General features: G+C 38.4%; 1 protein-coding gene across 1 annotated transcript in view; it reads left to right on the forward strand.

The window, feature by feature from the left end:
- Positions 1-3,093: 3,093 nt before the first annotated feature.
- TMX4 (thioredoxin related transmembrane protein 4) overlaps positions 3,094-25,602 on the forward strand; it is a 33,151-nt gene continuing 10,642 nt past the window's right edge. Inside the window, exons 1-5 of the mRNA XM_049779317.1 lie at positions 3,094-3,266; positions 15,186-15,301; positions 18,145-18,190; positions 19,867-19,995; positions 21,281-21,326. Coding sequence (XP_049635274.1) covers positions 3,094-3,266; positions 15,186-15,301; positions 18,145-18,190; positions 19,867-19,995; positions 21,281-21,326 — 510 coding nt within the window. The remainder of the gene's footprint in view (positions 3,267-15,185; positions 15,302-18,144; positions 18,191-19,866; positions 19,996-21,280; positions 21,327-25,602) is intronic.

The following is a 25,602-nucleotide window of genomic DNA, read 5'->3' on the forward strand; positions in this document are numbered from 1 at the left end:
TGTACTTACTTGACTTTCAAGTCCCTCTTCAAGTCAAAAGATAGGAAGCAAGTGGGGGGGCCGGAGAGATAGCATGGAAGTAAGGCATTTGCCTTTCATGCAGGAGGTCATCGGTTCGAATCCCGGTGTCCGATATGGTCCCCCGTGCCTGCCAGGAGCAATTTCTGAGCATGGAGCCAGGAGTAACCCCTGAGCACTGCCGGGTGTGACCCAAAAACCACAAAAAAAAAAAAAAAAAAAAAGGAAGCAAGTGGGGAGCTATATAGACTGGGTCACTCATATCATATTTAAAGGATTTCACCAGTGTTCACTCTATGTTGGGACATCGCTAGTAACATTGTGGTAGTGGAGCACTGGGGATTGTGGAAACAGTGGAATGTAAATTGGGCAAAATTAAAACTATTACTGTGAAGAGCTTTGTGTACCAAGATATCAACATTTAACTTTAATGCAGGAATTTCAGTAATTTTTAGTATGTTACTTTCTTCAAATAATGCTTACAGTTATCTCTATGTTGAGCTTCATCTTAACAGAATCTTGATATTAACTGATTTTTTGAGTTTGTATTTGTGCGTGTCGTGGGGGGCTGGTTGGGTTACACCCTGTGTTCAGGGCTTACTCCTGGCAGGGCTCAATGGGCCTTATAAGGGAGGCGCCAGGGATCAATTCTGGCTGGGATACAGGGACGACAAGTGCCTTACAAACTGCTCTAACTCTCTAGCCCTTGTTAATTGATTTTAGTTCCACTTCTGACATAGGTACTAATCATGATCTAATAGCAACTTCTTGTTAGAATGGAACTTAAGTTTAGAATTAACTACTTGTTTCGCTTGTAACTGTGTGTTTCTTTAGACGTGAGGACTTCCATGAGAGGCTGAAATTACAGAGGATAGAGACTGGGCCCAGAACAGCAGGTTCCAGGAATTTCAAGGCACAAAACAGGATAGTTAGATAAACTAACAACACCCAGGGGCCTGCGGGCAATAAACCTTATGAAACTGCATGCAAGGTTGCAGTGCCAGGGGTGCCTGAGCCCCTCCTCTACTACTTCAGCCAACCAGTTTAAACTTGGCAGATGCAAAATGTATTAAGAACCTATAGTTTTACCCCTAAGCTTGAAGCCCCAGTAGCTCTAATAAAAAGGCTTGCAAATCCCATCTGCTTGTTGACACCTGGAAGAGATGTGACCTCAGCATGCTGGTAATAAACTCCCCTATATTTGCATTACTGACTCATCTCCTATAGGTCTTTGTGAGTCCGGAGCTAACATTCATTACCCTCTCAGGGCCATCTCATCACACCCTGGCAGGCATTCTTGCAGTATTCCCTTCTTACTGACCTCTGACTTATTTAGAAATGAAATCGTTTTAGATACATTTTATGTTATTTATAGAAAGAGGTACAGCAAAGTTTCTTTTGTGCTTTAAGCAGTGTTTTGAATTTCATTTTGCAAACATTCCAAACACACACAAAAGCAGAGTAATAAAAAACGATCTCCCCTTCCACACTATTTATGTTGGATGTTGCTGTTTCATCCATCCTCCCTTCAATCCCCGATTTTATTTCTGTGGTTTAATTAAATTAATTCTAGATATATTATTTCGCCTAGAACTATTTCATTACCTCTAATCAAAATTAAACAATGTAAATTTTATTCTATCCTCCTCATAAAAGTAAAATTATTAGAATGTTTAAAATATCTTATATTGTTTTACAAACTTTATTTCTCCTTAATACTTGTCAGACAAGATCAACCACGAAGAATGGTGGGATAATGGCCTGTAAATAATTTCTTTTTATAAGAACGCTATGTTTCACTGGATTTTATATTATATGATCAATCTATATGCAATAATAATCATGCATAATTGCATTCATTGCCAGGACATTCCCCAAATTTACAAGCGATCATTATCACTGGGGCTTTGTATCTTGATAACAAGGATGTATAGCTTTTAGCTGCTACTAATTAATATTTCACTCAAGTAAGATCTTCTGCAGGTAAAATTAATCTCTCCGTTCGGACTGGAAATAGATCGTAAGTGCTCTCCAACACTGTCTGTGTTTTAATTTCAGGACATACATTAAGTATCATTCATGTAATATCGATCACATTACAAACTTGTGCTTTAATACCCCATAAAGCTTTTTCACAAACTCAAAAACACATCCTCTATTGAACTGCAATTATATATATATAAATGGTAATATATTCCATTTAATATAAATATAAATGGTAGTCTTGAGATGCAAATGTACCTGCAGTGTGCTTGCAAAGATAACCGGAAACCATTAAAAATCACTCATTTTAGACCTGACCCCCCAAAAAAAACCAAATTCAAACCTAGCAGCAAGAAATGCATTTATTTCATGCGCCCTAGCAGCATTCTTACTAAAGACCCATCTTATCTGCTTAAGCACCCACGTGAATAAAGGGCTGTATGCAATCAAAATGATTCTGCAAAAAAAAAAAAAAGAAATGGCGAAATCCGTTGCAGCATTTCCTCCCTGGGGGCAGTGCCACCACCAAGGTCGCCTGGGCCTCTTGCTGCTCATGGCTCTGAGCTGGGGGCTAGGAGGAGGGAGGGAACTGGAAAGGCAAATAGCTCGCCGCTCTACAGCGCAGGCGCACGCGCCCTCCATCATCCCCGGGTCCGGGCATGCGCGATGCGGCGGTGGCGAGGAGGGGGCGGCTGTCGCCAGGCAACCGTTGGCGCGGCGGGCGAGGGGCGTGGCCTGGGCGAGAGCCATCGCCAGGCAACCATTGGCGGGCGGGCAAGGGGGCGTGACCTGAGGGGGGAGAGGAGCCGTCGCCAGGCAACTGCGCGGCGGTGAGGGGGCGTGGCCTGGGGGGAAAGCAGCCGTCGCCAGGCAACCGCGCGGCGAGCGACGGGATGTAGACTCGGGCAAACAACCGTTGCCAGGCAACCGTGGGCGCAGCAAGCGAGGGGCGTGGTTGGAAGGGGGCGTGGCTTGAGCGGGCGTTCTCGGGCGGCGTCTGCCCTGCGCGTGCGCAGACAGCCCGGTGCGGCGAGCCGCGCTCCTCAGCTCGCAGTCGCGCTCGCCTCAGCCCGCGCGCGGAACGGCCTCGCCATGGCGGGCGGCGTCCGGCGGCTGACGGCGGCCGCGCTCCTGGCCGCCTGCGTGACGGCGCTGGCGGCGGCCGACCCGGAGCAGCCCGCGGCGCCCGAGGAGCGCAGCCGGGTGCGGCCCATGACGGCCGCCAACTGGACGCTGGTGATGGAGGGCGAGTGGATGCTCAAGTTGTGAGTGTGCGCGCGCACCCCGCCCCGCCCCCCCCCGCACCGGCCTGGGGCGGCCAGAGCCGGTCTGAGCCGGTCCCGCGCTGACCCCGCGCCGACCCCTCGCACCTGGCCGACCCCTCGCACCTGCGGCGCCGGGGTCGCGGCGCATGCGCGGGGCGGTCTCGCCGCGGGTCCCGGAGGGCGCTGCTTTGACAGCGGGCAGGGCGGCGGGAGGGAGGGATGGAGGGAGGGGAGGGGAAGAGGCCGCTGCCTGCCATCGCGTCGCGTCGCTTCGCTTCCTTCATCCCGGCCTGCAGCCGACCCCTCGCGGCCTTGGGTGTCCTGGAGCGCCACCCCTGAGGGGCGACCTGTTGCTCCGCCGCGAGGGAGGGCTGCAGAGGCAGGGGCGACTCCAAGGTCCCTGCGCCCAGCCCGGAGCATCCTGGAGCCCCGCGGGAAGAAGAAGAAGAAGAAGACCTTGCGGCCCTGGGCCTGCATCAGGACCATGCAAGGGCCACTCGGTTCTGGTTCTGGTTCTGGTTCTAGTCTCGCTCCCTTCCAAGCTCACCTCCCCCAGGAAGGAAGAGCTCAGGTACCCCAAGGCCGAGGCCTGCAAGAAGAGACTGACCCTGGGATGGCCCCGCGGGGAAAAGGAACGAGCAAGGATGTTTCTGGAAGAAATGATCTGAAGAATGAGCAGTGAGAGCTCACAATGGGCACACCTGAGCACTGCCCTTACGTATTTTTGCTCTGAGGGTACAGTGACAGTGGAAGTTTCACTCCAATGTTCAAGACCGAATTCCCCCTTCTAATTCACTTCAGATTGCAGGCTTGAGATCTTCCCGTGGGACCAAGCCCAGAGTGAGCAGAGGACACTTTAAGAATGTCATCTTCAAGCCACTTTCTACTTTTCGGTCAGCAAAAGAATAGGTTAGGTTTCAAGAGTAATAATACACACACACACACACACACACACACACACACACACATGTCTAGATATATATTGTATACATATTGGATATCTAGACATATATATGCCTTTGGTATCATCTACATCATAAACTATCATGACAAAACAACCTCATGATGCTGTAATACATCATAATATATCAGTGAAATTCTTGAAGAGCTCTGTGTACACGAAGCCTTCATTAAAATAAACTAGATAACTGCTTTGGCCCGGCGTAAGGAAGTCATTTGTTTTTTTTTTTTTAACGGAAACTTTCAAGTAATGAAACTCTTCAGGGACTGCCCTGTTTATAATAATTTCAAGAACTTAAGAGAGGCTTCACATGCCAAATAGTAAAAAAAAGATGTTTTGTTTTGCAGTTATGTGCTTAAACAACGGAGTTTTGGGCGTTGTTTTCTGAGGTCTGTTTTCTGGTAAAAAAAAGTTGTGTTTGTGAGTATATGCAATGATGATCGAAGGAGATAATACTGTTTATGTTGAATGGCTTCCTTTCCATTTTCTTCTAGCATAAGTTACTTTAGTGTTAAATAAAAGAACAAAACACTACAGCTCAAGTAAGTGTAACCGAATTAATGCTTACTTTTACCTGAGCTGCTCTTGATAGCTGTTCACATTTTTTTCCTTATAAAGTTTAAGATCTAAAGAGAATTGTTCAAAATCATCATGGCCCTACGGTATGTGTGTGTTTGGGCTCTGTTGCAAAATTAGATTAGCAATCTGGAATTAAGCAGTGTAGATATTTGAGATTATTCTAGTGGTTTTCTAGTCAGTACTTCATAGCAGGTCAACTTGAGGAAGATTGGAAAGATGATTTCAACTGTTACATCCATCCCTCTTCTTTCAAAATGCAAGAGGTTGCTGATCTTGAAGAAATACTGTGGTTCTTGTTTGTTGGTGGTATTTCCTCTTTTGCCTTTGACAAAATCCAACACCATAAAAACGCATAAAATTAATAGTGTTGTTAGTAGGCCATTGAATTGATCTCTTAAGACTCTACTGGAAAAATATGTTGTCAGATTTTCCACCTGATCAAAGATACAAAATAAAGTGCCAGTTCTAGTTCCTGTGTTAATGTTTTGTTCACGTGAACTGAACATGAGGTTTTATGACTTACTTCTCTGAAAAAGCAAGTTAGGAAGCTTTTTTATAGAATTATAATCTGACATTCCTAAATGATAACTTTAATAATTATATGTTGCCTCCAAATAGTTATTGTATTTCATCTTACACAAATTTACTTTTATATTTCCATTTTAATTTATTTTTAAGACCTAACTGTGTGTCTATTTGCTGAGACAAGAGCTTCTGTTACATTTTTCCTTTTCAGTCAGTAATTTGAACACTTCCAGGTTGAAAAAAGCATACTATTAAGGAGAAATATCAATTAAATTTAAAAGAATTCCTCAGAATTTGCTGAACCTTTTTTAAAAAATATAAGAACTCCCATTTTATTTGCATCGTTTTATTTTATGCTATGAACTTATTTTATATTCATTCTCTATCTCCTTTTTTTTTGTTTTTTTTTGTCTCACACAGATATTATTTTTTTGCCCTCTTTCTTCCATGCTTGCTTTTTTTTTTTTTTCTTCACATTTTTTTCCGTGACTTAGGATGTTTCATTTCTTGGGGAAGTATCATTTTTGAGGGAGGACTAGACAAGGTCATCTAGTCTTTAAAATTCCTTCTGATGTTTATTCTGAATGTTTCTGTTTCAACTCTCCTTAATTCAGTTGTTGCAACCTTTTTTGGTTTTAATCTTGTTTGACTCCCAGTATTTTGATGCTTGAGAACACAGTTTTGTTGTTTTGAAACAGAAATCCATGGAGTATAATGCACTCTGTATGGTGTGTGTGTGTGTGTGTGTGTGTGTGTGTGTGTGTGTGTGTGTGTGTGTGTGTGTGTGTGTTTCTTTTTAAGGAAATAAGTAAGTATGCAGGTAGCCTAATTTTGACCTCTTTTTTAACACTACATTGGCAGTTAAGGGACTATTATATCTTTGGATTACTTATCCACTGTAAAGCATATAAATCTTGATAAAACTTCTTTTTTTCTGTCTTTTTCTTGGTTTAGTCATGCTTCACACTTGAAGTTAGTTAGACCTTTAGTGATGGAGAAAGCTGATTACTTTCTCTAGGATGTCTAGGTTTTAGTATTTTAAAATATCCTTTTTTTATATGAAGGAATATTCTTTGGCTCTACATTAATTAACCCTCTTCAATGTTTATCATTTCTTGCATTTTTGATTTCTTGATGAATGCTATTTAGTCTGGATAAATGATATTGTGTGCCAAATTCAGGGCTGGGGAACTGAGATTATGTAGGTGAAAGTGTGCTGTATTCCTTGATTTCAGGGCTGTGCTTTTTCGAAAATAATTGGCATATACAACATCTTTTGTTTGGTAAATGTTTGCTGAATGTTCCATGTCTGCCTCATTCCTCAGTGGTTCTCACCAGGGCAAATTGTTTTTGATATGTGAGGAAGGCCTTTCCCACATGTTGTGAAACTTTATTTTCTGTGGCCTCTTCTCTTTTCATTCTAATAGTCGTAATACATCAGAACAATTAAGATCTCCATCCTCTGTACAATTCCAAATGAACAGTGGTAAAAATTGCTACTTGGAAGAGAAGCTCATAAACAAAAATCGAAGTGTTTGATATCAGATTATTTCCACCAAAGGTCCTCGTCTCATTGCCATTTTCTTTATCACAATCATAATTTCAATCAGAAAATAATTGCACAGGTTATGTCACATACTCTTAATGCTCTATTGTTTGATCATTTCAGATATGTGATATAGGATTATCATCCTTATTTTCTTTCAAAGAGATGAAAATTGGACAAGGTTAAAGCTTTGACAAAAGCCAGAACCTTAAGTGTGGACAAGGTTAGGAACACAGACCTCTAATTTCCTGAGCAAGGCAGGGAGTGTGGCTGCCAGGCAGAGGGGAGTATGGGGGAAGGTGCAGAACTTCTAGCACCCTGACTGACTTGATGAGAATCCAGGGGCCCTCCCTGGTTTTATAAGCTTAATTACAGAAAACTCATTCCTCACATTTCTCACCACTCAGTCGGTGTTCCATTGTCCTTATATACCAGCTCCCAGAAAAATTTCTTTCACTTGCCTTAGAATTGATTTTTTAGTTAATCAGTATTATTTTTTTTTTTTTTAAGATTTCCCTGAAAGAAAACTAACATCTAGTTTAAGTATGGGAGCGTTTGTTGACTGAGTTACTTTAGATTTGTTAGTTTGATTTGGGTTCATTGATTATGTCATAAAAATGATTGGTGTACCATTTTACTCTTTGGTGTCTGGATTCTTTTGACCAATGGAAGTTATTATTGAAGAATTGGTTGTGTTCATTGTCCAGCTCTTTTCTGTGAGGATAGAGAAGCAACTATGCTGGGCAACACTGATGAAATTCTAAGAAAAAAAGAAGTACAGCTGTCCTTGACTGGAGAATAAAATATATTTTTAGCAAAATTTGATCTGTAGGAAGGGATTACAGCAAATTCAGTGAATTCTTGCTTGTAGCAGAAAATAAGTGTAGTTGGTACATAAATATTGATGTCTGTAACCAAAGCCTTTTGTTAAATTTTGTATCCTGAATTGGCTCAGGTTAATAGAATCAGTAGTGTTTTGGCTATGGAAATGTATTTTTAAATGTCTGTTGAGGCTAGTTTGATATAACACAGTTTCCTTTAAAAATAGAAAATATGGTCTTTATAGTTTCTAGATTATAGAGTTTCTGAATTCCTCTGACAGGTACTTAAAGAGAAACTTGCATGTGAGAAACAAAATGATGGCATATTCTCCTATAGTTCTTAGGAGAAGACTGATTTAGGCTTTAAAAATACAATTTTTACTTATTTGGTCTGGGGGCTACAGGACCAGCCTGTTAGTGCTTGAGTCTATAGATTCGTTTTAAATAATTTAAATGAAGATCATGTTCAGTCCTCTCATATATTTTTGCTCATACTTATGTACATAAAATTATGTTTTTTATCTAGAGAGAAGAAACATGAAAATCAGATGACTTTCTTTTGTATTCATTTCAGCCCTAGAGAAATTTTCTTTATAGTAGGTTCTAAATTACTGCCTAAATTACTATCCTTTATGTACAGAAGAATACTAGTAATTAAAAAAGCTAAAATAGCAATGCCCCAATTCCCACACCTGAGACTCAGAACTGATTTATCTCCATCCCTGAAAGAACACATTAGGTTAGTGAGTGATTTAGGTACATTCGAACACAGTATGCTCTAATTACATTTCAGAAATAATGACATTCAAAGTGCCCCAGGGTTGCAGCTACATAGAAAACAGAACATCTCAAAGAATCTCAATGACATTTGAATATTTAGAAGATTGATTATGACCAAAAGCCCAATTTAAATAGGCTGTTTAAAGATGAGGGACTGAGGTTTGAAAAAATAATAGCATTTCCAAGATTTAATTATTATTGACTAGAAAATGTGTTCTTTGATATAAATATATCGTACTAGTAGAATACAAATCTACTGGCATCTATTAATTAAATTTATGCTTCAAGATTTTTGTTTTTGGTAATTTCTTTGCTTCTCAACTCTCTATTGAATTGAATCTTTTCTTGTAGACTTTTCTCATCATCTTCATCTCACTTTTTTGCTTTGTGATCTTTGTGACCTGAAACAAGTCTCTGAAAGCCAGTCTTGTTTGTTTGATAGTGACATAATAAGTTTTAGATTGACTCTGTTGTCAGATTTGGAAACCAAGCTGTGTGCCACACAGATCATTTATAACGATTGTTCTTAATATGTACCAGCTTTCCACGTGTCGTCTAATTTCCCAGTAATCTTCTGTGCCAGCAGTTATCCCATTTTGCAGCTGAGGAAGTTGGGACTTGGTGATTTTACCATCCTACTCAAAGCAAGTGATCAATTTATGTCTTGTCTTTCTAATTCCTTTGGCAGCATTCTTATTTAATAAATTGCCTCTGGAATGGTATTTAATAATAAAGTGGTTTTCTCCTCTTTTTCTGAAAGTTTAGCAAATGCTTGCCTGAGTCTCATTTACCACTTCTGTTTAATGAGAAGTTATGTAGAAAACGAATTATTGTAAGAATATAATTGTTTTCAAAGATTGTTCATTTATACAGGACACGACATTCTTAGTAACTATTTGTATGAATGTAGAAGCTTATTACAAATAAGCTTTTGCTTTAGGAATAGAGAGGTAAAGTACATTTTAAAATTATTTACTTTGTATATCAAGGGGCAGGAGTGATCGTACAGTGAGTAGGTTGTTGGTTGCCTTCCACATATCTGATTTGGGGATTCAACCCCCTAGAACCACATATTTTCTCTGAATATCCCACTAAGAGTGATCCTTGAGTGCAAAGTCCAGAAAAACTATTTTTATTGGGGGGCGGGGTCACACCCAGCAGCGCTCAGGGGTTACTCCTGGCTCTATGCTCAGAAATTGCTCCTGGCAGGCTCAGAGGACCATATGGGACACCGAGATTCGAACCACCAACCTTCTACATGCAAGGCAAACGCCTTACCTCCATGCCATCTCTCCGGCCCCTCCAGAAAAACTCTTGAGCATCATCTGATGTGCCCAATTCCCCCTCAAAAGCCATAAACATTAATACTATTGTAACCATGCTACCTGAACTACAATAAAAATGAAAAGTTTTTTAAAATGACTTTTTTCAGGACTTCTCTCTTTTGTTATCTGCTAAGTTCATCAGTACATTGGGTTTTGAATTACACTCACATATTGCTGCTCAGTTCAGGGTAGAATTATAAGTAGAACAAGGGGACTGGGAGATGACTGAAAGCTGAAGTAGGTATAGCACAAGTAAAGCTTTAAGTTTCATCCTCACGTGTCGTGTTGCCTGTATGGCAGCTCCGCTCTGTGTGGTCTCTGGTGCCTCTATTGATTTCTAGCAGCAGGGCTGCCAGGTATGTATGTGTGGTCACTGCAGTTAAGGAGGGCAACCCCGTTGAGCAACCACCACTCACACGGCTGGTAGTGGGACTCCCTTGTTGAGTACTTACGTAAGTACTTACGTAAGCACCACAACTACAGAGTAGGCAGATAGCCACAGCTAGGCATATGTTTGCCCTCTGGTCATCAAAACTACAGCATTGTGGGGGAAGAGAAGGGCAAAAATAAACCCTGACACTTATCAGTCCCCACATCCCTTCATAGTACTGTCATGAGTTTCTCAGTGGAAAGAATAATAAATAAAATAAAAAATAACTGTACAGTAGCTAATCTTTTCACAAACTTTCATCAGTTGTTTTGTTTCCTTTCCTAAAATGTTTTTCTTTATTTGTGTATGTATACATTCAATTCTTTCTCTAAGAATTTTTTTCTGTTTCTCTTCTTTACTTCCTTTCTCTCAATCAAGGTATAATAAACCTATTCTCTTTATAAAAGCAATTCAGAATCAGAAAATAAATGTACTAGAAATTTAAATTTTTATAATGTTAAGCCTGTCTTTTCAGAATTTGATATAACTTTCCTTTTAATAATATTTTAAGCTCTTTATTTGATATGTTTTAAGCATGTACAAAAATAGTAATTGAATATAGAACTTCTGTCAGTCATCATCCAGATTTAACAGTTATCATCATTACCCAAAACTACAGGGAAAGCTGAGTAGAAAAGAAGGTCTTTATTGGCAAGATAACAATTGTGCAACTTGGCAAGCATATCTAGTCATGACAGATAAAATCATAAAAACAAAATGATTTAGCACCACCCTGGAAAAACCTACCTTCTTTTAATAATGGAAACTGCCATTCATTGGCATCCAGGATGACTGCCATCTCCCTGGAATGTCCCACCACCAACCAAGGGTGCATCTCTCACTTTGTGAAACTGCTCTAGAATCAGATTTTTGGGAGTTGAATTTTAAATTACATTTAAATTAAAATTTTAGGGAAGTTAATGCCTGTTTATGGGGGGGGTGCACTTGAGCAGTAGAAGAATGAACAATGCATGATCACATCTTGCATGTCTCGAAAATGGAGGAGAAACGTCTAGATTCTTTAGTAAGGTCATGAGAAAAAAAAGATGATGTCAGACATTAGTCTCTAGTTCACAGTTTTCACACAGCACTTCAACCCTTAGTTCAAATCCAAAATAATAGTTACAGTATAAAATGTCCAGGATGTAGTCCGAATCACAAGCCTTTACCTGATTTCTTAACCCTGGAGTGACCATCTTAATTTTCACTAGTAGGGAAAGCAGGAACTCGGGTTACAAGGCATTTTTATTTGTTCATATTAGTATGATCTTGGCTCATATTTATTTTCTGCCTCTACTCCTTGCCAGCATAATGAACACATCCTCCTATTCAGTGATATCAAGTCTTAAATTGATATCCTTTAATATCAATTGTGACTTGAGTTAGTGATTTTTTTTTGAAGTACAGTTTGTACCAATTTAAGTTGCTAATAAAGCATATCTAGTGGATGGCATAAAAAAGTTCCTCATGCTGTGTTCTCCTTTATCTTTTTGGTGAGCATTAACCAACTCTTCCTAATAACTTATTTTTTTTCTTCACCTGGGTATTTTAAGCAAAATGAAGTGTCCAATTATACTAATCTATTTTGTGACGTTTTGTGTTAATTTTTTAATGTAAATGTAAATGTAATGTAAATGTTAGTTTTCTTTCCTTTGTGAGGGGTCCCCACAGCTGGTGGTGCACAGGACTTACTTCAGGCTCTGTGCCTTGGGGGGCCACTTAAGGCTTTGCTCAGGAAACCTTGTTGTGCTTGGAAGAAAACCCTATCCTTCCGTATGCAAAGCATGACTTCAGCTTTGAGTTGTCTCTCTGTCCAATTTTCTTTTTAATTGTGTCATATTGTTGCCAGTGGTGGTAGTACTTGCAGCTCTCACCAGAAGAGGAATAGGGTTCCTGTCCCCCTTGGGACAGAGAAGCAAGTGCTTAGGAAAGTTAGGGCTGATGAGAGTCTGCTATTACTCCTGGAGAATGAAGTCAACTTGTTCTGCACACTGTGGGTTTAGAGTGAGGTGAGGACTTGCCTTTTGCTGGAAAGAGAAGTCAGTCCTAAATCTTACTCAGGCTTTTTAAGTCCGTTGGCTTTCCCTCACAGAGAAGAATTTCAGGAGATAAATAGTGGAGTAGAAGTTTATTGGAGAAATAAATCTTGGAAAGAGAGTGAAGACGATTTATATGCTTGCTCAAGAGAGTACACGGGTCCTCAAGTGGAGAGAGCCCAGAATAGAATTTGGGGTAAGGTGAAGTATGGATGTTTTCCATAATTTCCCAAATTCTTTACACAAAAGGCAATGAGTGGGGATTTTTCTGGGGGTAAAGCATTGAACTTCGTCTGTGGTTCCTTATTGAGTTTCGATCACAGCCTTGGTCCATTCTTTCCTGGCTTCTCTCCTCTCAGGGATTGTCAAATTTTTTATCTGTTTTCCAGACTCTGTTTTGTGGACTCCAGTGAAAGGCCTTTTGTGTTACGTTTTTGTGCTGAAGTTTAGGTTTCAGACATTGTTTCCTCCAACATAGTTTACCAGAGTCTCCCTACCAATCTTCCTTTCTGTAAAAGTCTTACTATTTTAAAATGGATTGCTTCCAATTTATGTAGTTCACAATATTTCATATTAGCATATTAAGCACAGTCTAATATATTCCCATAATGCAGGGGTCTCAAACTCACAGCCCGTTTGCGGCCCTCCGTACAACATTTTGTGACCCTGCCCTAGAGGAATCTTTTTTTGTTTTAGTTTTTTGGGGTCACACCCCCCAGTGTTCAAGGCTTACTACTGACTTTGCACTCAGGGATCACCCCGACTTTGCCTCCTGTGGCCCCCAGGTAAATTGAGTTTGAGACCCCTGCTTAATGCATGCAAGGGTTGACTTTAAACCGTTTTGGTGTCCTGAGAGATAGCACAGTACCGGTATGGCATTTGCCTTGCATGCAACCAGCCCTTATGGTCCCCCAGCCTGCCAGGACTGATTTCTTTTTTTTTTGGGGGGGGGGTACACTCCGTATGCTCAGGGTTACTCCTGGCTATGAGCTGAGAAGTCACTCCTGGCTTGGGGGACCATATGGGACTGACTCCAGGGGATTGAACTGTGGTATGTCCTGAGTCAGCCATGTGCAAGGCAAATGCCCTACCGCTACTCCATTGCTCGGGCCCCTCCAGGACTTCTAAGGATTTCTAAGCACTCCAGGATTTCTAAGCACAGCCAGGAGTAACCCTTGAGTGCTGTCGGGTGTGACTCCAAAACCAAACCAAACCATTTTATTTTCGGAATTGTGGTTTACAGTATTAATAACAGCAGGATTTCATTCAGTGAAATACTTTAATACTATACTTTAAGGTATATGTGATCCCAAATCTTTCTAATTTTAAAAGCTGTATTTTCAGTGTTGCTTTAAACACATACCTCTATTTAAAATACAGCTTTTTTTTTTGTATTTTTTTTATTAAATCATCATGATTTACGAAATTATTCCTGGTTGAGTTTTAGACATGAACTGTCCCAGCACTGATCAGTATCAACTTTCCTCCACAGTATTCCCAGTTTCTTTCTCTTACCTTCCTTCCCTCAGCCTGCTTTTTGATAGGTAGCTTTTAAAGTTTGATTGTTAAAATTTAGGTCTTATGATTAAACTACAACTTTTTAAAAGATGCAGTAAATTTTTCAACCCCCTCTCTCATTAGTCTGAGCTTTCATACAATCTCTTCTTTCTTTTTTTTTTAACATACATATGATTATTTATTTTCACAACACAGAAAACAAATAGCATGCGAAATGTAAGGCAAATGTCTTAAAGGCAATATGAGTTTCCTAAAGAACAATGTGACATCCAACAAATGAAAAATACTTTTTTTTTCAGATAGCAACACTTAGCTTTAATCAAGATTTTCTTCTTTTCTCTTTTTTAAATACATATCTTTATTTAAACAGCTTGATTACAAATATGATTATAGTTGTGTTTCAGTCATGCAAAGAACAATATTCCCATCACCAATGCCCCAAGTCCCCCTCCTCCTCACCCCAGCCCCGCTTGCACTCTAGACAGGCTTTCTACTACCCTCATTCATTCACATTGTTAGGATAGTTCTCATGTGGTTATTTCTCTAACAACACTCATCACTGTGGTGAGCTTCATGTAGTGAGCTGGCCCAGTCTCTTTCTTATTAGATAAGAATATTGCTTGGCCCCTGAGGCAGCAGCTTCTAGTTTCAGGTGCCCTTCTGAGGTCACTCTTCTCCGAGTTTCTCCACACCACCTATTCCACACTCTGAGCCATAGCTTTTCCCATCTGGATTGTACTTAATGAGCTCATTTCTGGATTGTGTTCTCCAATAGGACATGCGACTCTCATATTTTTAGCTTTTTAGCTTGGTTTTTTGTCTTGTTTATTGAGTGAGTGCGACTCCATATTTCTAGCTTTTTAGTCGGTTCTTGTTCTTGTTTATTGAATGAGGAGGAGAGAAAATGCAAAAAGGTGAGCTTGGGCTAATGACCCAGGCCCCTCTGGTATTTAAGAAAGTGTAGGTAGAGCTCGTTTTTTAGACTGTGGCTTTAACTTTCTCCGATTCAGTATTGTCAGATAAATGAAAATGACTCATTCTTGGTGACCTTGTCCTACTTTCTTGGGAACACAAAACAGCTCATCAAAAACGAAAAACTGTCTGGAAAGTTAAGAAAATGGAGTTAATTATAAGATGGTTATTGCAATGATTGTTATATAATAATGGCAATAATTCTTGAAAAGTATGCCTTAAACTTTGCTAATTCTTTCCCAAGAGAATTGATATTGGCAAATTATTGAAAGACAGTGTTCTATCAATATTGAATAAAATGGGAAAAGCTTGTTTGCTTACATTTGTGGTTTTTTTCAGTTAAGAATTTTTTAATTTAAAAATTGTATTTTATTTTTTTATATATTTTCATTTGATTATATTTATTAGTTGCATTTTTCTTTCCAGTTATGCCCCTTGGTGTCCATCCTGCCAGCAGACTGATTCCGAATGGGAGATATTTGCAAAGAATGGTGAACAGCTTCAGATTAGTGTCGGGAAGGTAGATGTCATTCAAGAACCAGGTACTGTTACTGTTGAATATTAGTTGTAAAAGCTTATTTTTTATTTTGAGTATTTTGAACAAATGATAGAACATTTATTATTATTAATATGCTGTCACTAAAAATATTTTCATAAATGTTGGTTGATGTATGGGTCACATATTGTGTACATGCATATGTATGTATGTATGTATGTTTTGTTTAGATATCAGTCCAAAGATCGAAATGAGAGCTTCATAAATTTTCACCATGCTTAATCATTGAGCCACATTCCTCATGTATAGGAATATCCTTTATGATCGTTTTCCTTTGACACTTAGAAATTTAAAAATGTTACGAGTAATTATTTGATTTTCAGCATATATGAACTTCCTCTTTTTCATGCATTCGGATAATTTTAAAAATTAGAATTTAACCTGTGATTCACAGTTGTATTTTGCTGTATGTCTTTAATTTAGTCTCCCCCACTCTAGAGTAGTTCTTCAGTTTTTTTCTTGACACTGACATTTAGAAACTTAACACTGATATTTTTTTTAAATATTAAATTTAAAATATTAAATATGCAACTAGCTGCATTTGATTTTGTTATTGTTTTGACTGAATTGTTTGACTTACATCTCTAGTAATCTTAGTATTTTTCCTGAATACATCTTACTACAGATATCAAACCAAAATTAATAGAAATAAGATGTTGTAATCTTGTAATTAATATCCCACACTTGGTTAGTTGAAGAAACATTGATAGAGAAAAATAAGTGAGAGCAGTGTTGAAGTTCTAGAATTCACAATGATCTTTGTTTTAAATGTACCTTAATATATGGCTCTGCATACCGGTACAAAAGTTGTAGAAAACAATGCAGCAAATCATAGCAAGAGCTACAAAGGGATTATAACTTTAATCTAGGAATTTAGGGTATAACTGTCTTGTTACCCCTTTTAGTATAGTACAGAAAAATCTTAGAAACATTACTGTATTTTTTGTTTCTATGGTTTATTGATATTTACCAATTTTCTTGAGTATATTTAGTTGTGATTATGTTACTCTATCTAAAATAAGGTATAAGTTCCAAAGCACTACTTAGTGTGTTTTCTTTTGTCTCAGCTGCTTTTGAATTTGATATTCATATAGAAATTAGTAACTAGCATTTATGTGACGTTGATTATATGCCAAACACTGTTTATGTGTGTTTTATAAAATAATTTAGTACTATAATATTGTAAAATTAAAAATCATGATGCTCACAAGAAAATTGAAACAGCAGGAGCGTAACTAATGTAAATTGAAAATTAGTAAATAAATTTTAAATATTCCTTTGATTTGTAATTTTACATTACTTGAACCCCAGGGCCAGTGATAACCAGAAATATAAGATTTTTATAAGTGGGGCTTGAACCATAGCACAGCTAGTAGGACATTTACCTTACACATGGCCAACTCAGGTTTGATTCTTGGCATCCCACATGGTCCCCTGAGCCTGCCAGGAGTAATTCTGAGCACAGAGCCAAGATTAAACCCTGAGTGCCACCAGGTGTTGCACAGAAACCAATAAAATAAAACAAAAAGTAAATTAAGTATATTGTATTCAGTGGTATGTATAATTAGTAGAAGTCCTATTTGTTCCAATAGGGAAAAGCAAAGTGATAAGGATACATTAAAATGCTATATCTATCAATTTCCTGTGATTCCCAGGATACTTACTATCTTTTTAATTTTTGATGGGAGAACACAAGTGTCAGTACTCAGGGAGAGTCAGTGATTAGGGGCAATCTGTTGCCAGGGACCAAACCTGGGTAAAGTTTCTAAAGCATGTGCACTTAGCCCATTGTATTATATCCCTGGCTTATGAAGGCCTTTTCTCTCTTTGTTGTGTTTTTTTGGGGGCTAGACCTGGTGACGCTCAGGGGTTACCCCTGGCTATATTCTTAGAAATTGCTCTTGGCTCAGGACACCACATGGGACGCCGGGGATCAAACCCAGGTCTGTCCTGAGTCATACGCTTGGAAGGCAAACGCCCTACTGCTGTCCTATCGCTCTGGCTTTTTAACTTTACTTTTTCAAGTCAGAACAAGATTTACACAGCCCTGGCATCGCACAAATATGCATCTTATCAGCATTTAAAAGCAATTCTTAGTTCTCTATGCCTAGTATCATACATGTTTTATGGTTTCTCTTTGATGTTATCTCCCTCTGTAATTGTGATTATGATTAGTGGATTACTGTCTTTTCTTCTGCCACTAGGCTGTGTGAGAGTAAAAACTATTTTTTGTTCTCTGCTTATCCATGCATCTTGAACAATTCTCTCAGTTCCTGGGGTTGGGGATGTTATTAGAAAATATTTACTGTTTTAAAAATGTATTTGTTTTGACATATTCCCAGCTTAATATTTTATGTACATTTAGGGTTTAATAAAGGTTTGCTAAGACAATTTGGAAGCTGTTTAATGTACTTAAGTAGCATCCCTTGAGGTAGTTGTAAAAAGTACAAACATGCAAATATTTAACTCAGTAATTCATATATTCTATTATTTTCAAACCTATGCCTGTTATAATGAAACCTATAGTTTATTGCTAAATAATGTGCTAAATAATATCCACTGAGCTGTTGTTCAAACCTACGTAATGGACCAGCTAAAGAGATCCAGTGTAACACACTGAAACATGTAGAAGTTGTGTGACAGTAAGTGCAAAAAGTCACATACATAATAAAACTTATTTAAGTAAATAAAGTCGTAAGTCTCATTCAGTCATAATGATTATTATATAATAGTCATAAAAACTGCGTCAAGACTGATGTTTTAAAAGTTAAACTGGATACTTAGTTTAACCTGGTTTTTTTTTTTGTGACATTGTTATTTTTCATACAGGTCTGAGTGGCCGCTTCTTTGTCACCACACTCCCAGCATTTTTTCAGTAAGTATAAAATTTTTTCTGACTTAACAAAGACTACAAATTAGTTTGTTTTTTATTTGTTTTTGGAACCATACCTGGCAGTACTCAGAGCTGCTCTGATCAGGAATCATTCTTGGTGGGGTTTGGGGTACTATATGGGGCGCTGGGGATGGTCACATGCAAGGCAAGTTTTTGGCCTTCTTACCAAGAATTATTTATAATGCCTTTGTTTATATAGTTTGATTACAAACATGATTGTAGTTGGCTTTTCACTTTCATCAGTCAATCATCTTAACATTGGACGAGAAAGACTGGTTTGCCCTTAATAATTCTATGATAAGGGAATACTCCAGAGTACTCCTGAGAAGGAACGTGATTTCAGGCAGGAAGATGGTCAAAGAGTTTTTGATGTTATAAAAGGTAAGGTGATTACTAAAAGGTAGAAATGAATTGACAAGCAAATTGAAAAACACCCATCCAAACTAAAGGACATTTCATGGGTGGGAAAGCTTAGACCAAGCAGTCTTAGTTCTCAGAACTGGCTCAGAGTACAATTAAGTCCTCCTGGGTGCTGTCACCTGAGAGGCTTAACTAGTAGTGACAGGGGAAATAAAGATAACTTCTGGAGATACTTAAAATGATAGAGTCATTGATATTTAGTGACTCATTTAGCTTAGGAGAGGTAGAGCCTATGATGACAATCAACATGTTACACAGAAGTGGTAAAAACTATCGAGGAACCAATAAGTTAAGATGGAATTTGAGAGATTGAAGAAATCAGAAGGAAAAGGATGAGATGCCTTTTTTAATTTTAAATAGAGTTTAGCTGACAGTTTAATATTAGGATGTATATCTTAGAAAAATCTAGATTGGAGATATACACTGGTAATACTTCCCTATTGAGGCAAATATGAGGTGAAATATATTTAGGAGGAACACATGTGAAGGGAAAAGAAGCAGGCCACCAGTAGAACCTGGGATTGAGGCATCAATCAGTTAATGTAAGTCTGGAGATTTATGTGTAAAGACAAGGGAAAGGAGGAGGCAGGAAGGGGTGTTAAGTAATGAACAGTGCCAATGATGTGGATAAACGTGGTATAAAATACTCAGTGGATATATCAGTGGGAATTATTGGTGATCTCTCCTGTGCGTAGTTCTAGTGGAGACATGGAAACAAGCATTCATAGCAAATTGAATTATTAATAGAAACATAAAAATATTATACCAGAATTCTATAAAAGAACTGGCAAGAAAGTGAGGAGGCCAAACTGAGAAAGCAATTTGGAAAGAATTTGGAAATGTGGATACAATTTTTAAAAACTTGCTTACAATTACTTTTTAATATTGAAAGAGTGATATTTAAATCAGCAAAAATCACAAGTGATTTAGGAAATGGAACTTCATCAAGACTTTTGCTTATAGGCACTGCAGAGATAGTAAGTACAGCAGGTAGGGTGTTTGCTTTGCTTGTAGTCAGTCCAGGTTTGATCTTCAGAACCCCATATGGTCCCTTAGGCACTGTCAGGAGTGATTGCTGAGTACAGAGTACTCAGAGTAAGGACTGACAATTTTGTTTTTGTTTATAAATGTTTAAGCTTCCAATTGGAGTTTCTTATTTATAACAGATTAATACTTATATATGCTTTCTGATTTATACTAACATATAATATTTTTCTACTTGTTTTTATCATTTATAGTGCCAAGGATGGAATATTCCGCCGATACCGTGGCCCAGGAATCTATGAAGACTTACAGAATTATATCTTAGAGAAGAAATGGCAATCAGTTGAGCCTCTGACTGGCTGGAAATCCCCGGCTTCCTTAACGTAACTTTTTTTTTTTAAATAGCTAGGTGTTATTAATAAAATTGGAAGTATTACAATATCAAGCCATCTATCTTAAAAGCCTATATTTTTCTGTATATTCACTTACAATTATTCCAGCAGTATGTGGCCATGCCTAGCCTGTGTGCTATTTCTTATTTTACTACCCACATGTGTTTTAATAGCTGTTAGTATGCTAGCAATTAGATATTCAGAGAAAAGAAAAACTCTGCTAGCTCTGCATGTCCTGTTTAATTTTTAAAGATTATGGTTTTGAATGTTCTCTACCATTTTTTCTTCATTTTTAGTTACCAGTAAGATAAAAGGAGTACCTCTTGAATTATCCTGTCTATAAGAGGATGATGCACGCATTTAAAAAGAGAGGGTAAAACATTTTTATGCCAAAGGAAATGATCCAATAGAAAATGGAGAAATTATAAATGCAAAAGAAGGAATGAAAGAACAAAATACATCACTACCAGGACCAAAAGAAAGAGATCGGATCCAAGTCCCAGTGGAGGAAATAGATTGATTGCTAGGGCAGATAGACTTACTTTCGCTGTGAGAAGAGAAGGCAGATGCAGAGATACACACCAGGCTTAGATTTGGTTGTGGGAAGATAAGAGAGATCATATAGTGGCCTCTAATTTTAAAGTGACATAGAAGAAGTGTTTGCTAACTGATATGGCATGGTAAAGTAATACAGAATAAGGTTAAGGTTCAGAGATAGGAAAGAGAACATGTGCTACATGTTATTTTAGAACATTAGCTTCTCTGGGGCCGGAAGCGGCAAGGCATTTGCCTTGCACTCGGCCAACACAGGACAGACCCCAGTTCGAATCCTGGCATCCCATATGGTCACCTGAGCCTGTCAGGAGAGAGCTCTGAGCACTGCCGTGTGTAAACCCCCCCCCCCTCCAAAAAAAAAAAAAAAATTAAAAAGAACATTAGTTTCTCAGAGCCTAAAAATTCCAGTGGGGTTTGGTAAAGTGAGTGTTTACTGAGTTTTATGCTTAGACTGAGTCAGTCATGTGACTTTTCACTTTTCACAACCCTCACTGACATTTAATCTCTCAGGGTAGAGATATTGTAATACATCAAAGAGTTTTAAGGAATGTGAACAGAATGATTTAAATGATTGCCTAGAAAGCCTAAGTATGGAAGTGAATTTAGGGAAGAGGATAATATATTGAAAGTGGTGGAGGAGCAATCTGTGTAAAAAAAATCTGAGATTTTCCCCCTATCAGTATATTTAGTATTTACACTTACTTTTTTAATTTTCTTTTAGGATGTCTGGCATGGCTGGACTTTTTAGCATCTCTGGCCAAATATGGGTGAGTAATCTTAAATACATCTTCTGTAATACCTTTGAAAAAGGCAATTTTTATTTAATAATACTATAGTTTCTAAATAATAGAAAAATAATTTTTTAAATTTACCTTTATTTCATTGTACTATCATTTTACTGTTTTACTTATACAGTGAATAAAAATCTGTGTAGAAAGGCATAAGTTGAACAAGAAACTAAATCACTTTCTTATTTTCTTAGATTAGTGATGAGTTCATTTATCAGTTCATCTTCTTTTCTCTTCTGTCTTTTTTTTTTTGGATTTTTGTGCCACACCTCGCAGCACTCGGGTTACTCCTGACTCTGCCCTCAAAAATTAACTCCTGGCAGGCTTGGTGGACCATATGCCATGTCAGGGGTTGAAGCTTGGTTGGCTCTGTGCAAGGCAAATGCTGTCCCATTGTGCAATCGCTCCGGCCCCAATCTTATTTTCAGTTGTCATAATTTCAAATTTACCTAAAGCTGAAAGTGATTCAACGTGCCAGGGATCTGCAAACTATAACTTGTGAGCTGATGGAGTTTTTATAAAGTTTTATGCCGGGCGTGGTGGTGCGCGCCTGTAGTCCCAGCTGCTCGGGAGGCTGAGGCCAGAGGATCGCTTGGGTCCAGGAGTTCTGGGCTGCAGTGCGCTATGCTGATCGGATCGGGTGTCTGCACTAAGTTCGGCATCAATATGGTAGGAACCCACCCCACCCCCCCACCCCCGGGAGTGGGGGACCACCAGGTTGCCTAAGGAGGGGCAAACCAGCCCAGGTTGGAAACAGAGCAGGTCAAAGTTCCTGTGCTGATCAGTAGTGGGATCGCGCTTGTGAATAGCCACAGTTTTATTATAGAATAGCCATATTCATTCATTCAGATCTATGATTTATTTCATACTGTGAAGGATAATTTGAGTTGTAAGATCATATGCCCAAAAGCCTAAAATTATTTGCTCTGTGTTCTTTGAAAAAGTGGTTTATATTCTATTATTTAGTATCTAGATTGTCTAATTTTACTGTTTACTGAAAACTATTAAGTTAAAGGACTGAACATTATATGATTTGGACTATGTCTCATGACCTTTGGCTGATTTTTATTTGTAGGTTGACTACATTCTGCCAGACTTAACAGATTGCTCTGAAATTAAATGTATACCCATAGGGTATTTAAAAAAAAACTTCAGTAGTGAACCACTGTGTTCTCTTTTCAAAGCTTTGATCATAGAGCATGATTTCTCATTTAGAATTTAACACATTTAGCACATAGAGACATTTTCTGTTTCATCTGAACAGTGCTATATGTTGAAGGATATTTAAGAGCAACCTTTAGTGGTCCACTCTAAGTTGCATTTTATTTCCTGACTGTGATACCAACTGAAGGGTGTTCTGAACAGTGCTATATGTTGAAGGATATTTAAGAGCAACCTTTAGTGGTCCACTCTAAGTTGCATTTTATTTCCTGACTGTGATACCAACTGAAGGGTGTTATGTGTATCTGTGTGTATGTTTTACAACCAAAGCTAAGTTAGACACTTGGATTCAGTATTTTCTTACTAATGCTCAACTTTTGGATATTTTTATATGATATTAAACAAAATTTGTATTGCCCTCCTATTAGGTAACATTAATTCAATTTGTTTTTTGATTTGTTGTTACTGTTTGGTCTCTATGGTTTATTTTAATTAATGTTTTATTAAAATTAGGTGTTTATTCACAGGCTGAAAATTGGGAATTGAGAGAGGGGTTCTATCTTTTTTAATATATTGACATAAAAGGTTGACATAATCCATGTCTTAATAATCAAGCGCCTTGGTTCCTTATACTGTCTCTATTTAGAGTATAATTACAATTGGCCAATATTTGGGGTCAGAATACAGACTACTAGTTTAAGACCTATGATAAAACTCAAGAGATGAATTTGTTCTTTAACTTTCAGAAAAACGTATCATAACTTTTGAACATTGTTAAAAATAAATTATGTTTTCAGAGATAGTATCAGGAGAGATAAGTAATTGTTCCTATCTCAAATGACTTAGTACTTAGCACTTATATAAAGACATTAGTTTTCCACGATATCATGCAAGTGATTACAGCACAGAACAGTATCATATCAAGGTCAGATTGTGGGTGTTTTATGATTTAATTGGGCACCATGCTGCCCAGTTGTGGGCACATAGATGGTTTCTATGTCAATGCATTGCACTGCAGAAATGATTTCATTATAGGATAGAAAGTGATCTATTTATCTGATTTAGCATATTCTTTGTGTTTTATTTTAAATCTTTTATTATCATGTTTTAAATGAGCCTTGGAAAAGCTATATATGAGCGAGTAATTCTTTTTAAAAATATTTTTGTGAGGGGCCAGAGCAATAGTACATTGGGTAGGATGAATGCTTTGGATGTGACCAAATTAGATTCAATCCCTGGCCCCTGAGACTGCTTGGAGTGATCCATAAGCACAGAGCTAGAAGTAAGCCCTGGGCAACACTTTGTGTGTTTCCCAAAAACAAACAAAAATTGTTGTGAGGACATATTTGACTTGGCATTAGAAAGGGTCACACCTGCTGTTGCATTGGGATCCATTCAGTCCTGGAGATCAAAGCTGTAATCTTGTACATTCATTTTATGATTTACCATTTAAGCTGCATTCTTAGCCCCAAGAAAGAATTCTCTTTCTTAATTTGATTAACTTATATTAATTTGGATCATTGATAATATGTTCTGGATGTGAGAGATGGCACAGAGGTCAAGCACTTACCTTTTATTTGGTTCACCCTGGTTTGATCTTCAGGAGCTTATGGTCCTTTAAGCACTTAGAGAAGCTGGGAATAACCCTTAAGTACAGCAGGGTGTGGCCCAAACTGCTCCATCCTAAATAATATACCCTGATTCTCGATTAGAATCACTGAATATAGATTGTGTGTGTGTGTGTGTGTGTGTGTGTGAGAGAGAGAGAGAGAGAGAGAGAGAGAGAGAGAGAGAGAGAGAGAGAGAGAGAGAGAGAGAATATATGTAGAAAATATATATGACTAAAGGAATATAATTGGTAGCTTTGTAGGGTTTATAAGTTATTTTGATCTTATAAATAGGTGTTTATGCATTTCCTTAAAACATCTGTACTTGAAGTCCAGAGAGATTGTACAGCAGATAGGGCACTTTCCTTGCATACAACTAACCTGGGTTCAATCCCTGTCACCGCATACAGTCCCCTAAGTGATGTTTCCAAAGGATGATCCCTATGGAGCGAATCCCTCCTGTAGTGATCCCTGAGCACATATCTAGGAGTAAGCTGAGCACTGGTGGGTGTAGCCCAAAACCAAAATCAAAGTAACTAAAGCAACCAAAATCTGTACTTGAAATACCAATGTCTAATTTCTTTGATTCTTGAGCAACTTACCTTGTTTCTTATGTTCTCAGAAACAAATGCTCAATATTTCATGAAACCATAATAAGTGAGACGGGTTCTCACCTCTTCTGATTCTACAATCTGTCTCTTGTTCGTCTTGTTCAGTGAGTATGGCTTCTGATCTGTGGGCCAGAGTCCATGGATACTGCTCAGTTGTCTGGTTCCTTTAGGGAGAGACTTGCTTGTTGCCCTCTCAGAACCACTCACAGATCCATTGCTTCTTTTGGACTGTCCAGCCACTCAACAAAAATAAGGAATAGAAGAAACAAAGCATGTAGTGAGAGAGCATGCAAGGTTATAATAAAAGTTACTGTCTTTAAGACAAACTGGCCTGGAGAGATAATACAGGAATTAAGTGACTTGCTTTGCAAGTGGCTAATCCCAGTTTGGTCCCTGATACTTGATTTGATCCCCATAGACCCATATATCCTCAGGATGTCAGTATCACTTAATGATACTTTTGTTCCCTATGAGTTCAGTTTATTTTGGTTCCTTATTCTGCCTTTTTATTGGGTACCAATCTCCTATTTCATTTATTTTTTTTGCTTTTTGGAACGTACCCAGCGGTGCTCAAGGTTTACTCTTGGATCTTTGTGTTCAAAGAAGCATGTGTTTGTGTTTTGTGTGTGGAGAGGCATGGGGGCCCCTGTGGGGTGCTAGGGATCAAACCTGGATTGGCAACATGCAAGGAAATTGCTCTACCTGCTGTATTCTCATTCAGGCCCACCTTTGCCCTCCCATATGTTCGTGTTTGATGAAATTCTTGTGTAAAGAAGTCCCTTAAATAGTTTAGCCAGATCTCATGAGTATCCTGCTGATTCTACAGAGCCGCTCACTAGTCATTCCTGTCATTATATAAAGAGGTGATCATTTTAA

The sequence above is a fragment of the Suncus etruscus genome, chromosome 9 (assembly GCF_024139225.1).
Source record: "Suncus etruscus isolate mSunEtr1 chromosome 9, mSunEtr1.pri.cur, whole genome shotgun sequence".
NCBI classification, from domain to species: Eukaryota; Metazoa; Chordata; class Mammalia; order Eulipotyphla; family Soricidae; genus Suncus; species Suncus etruscus.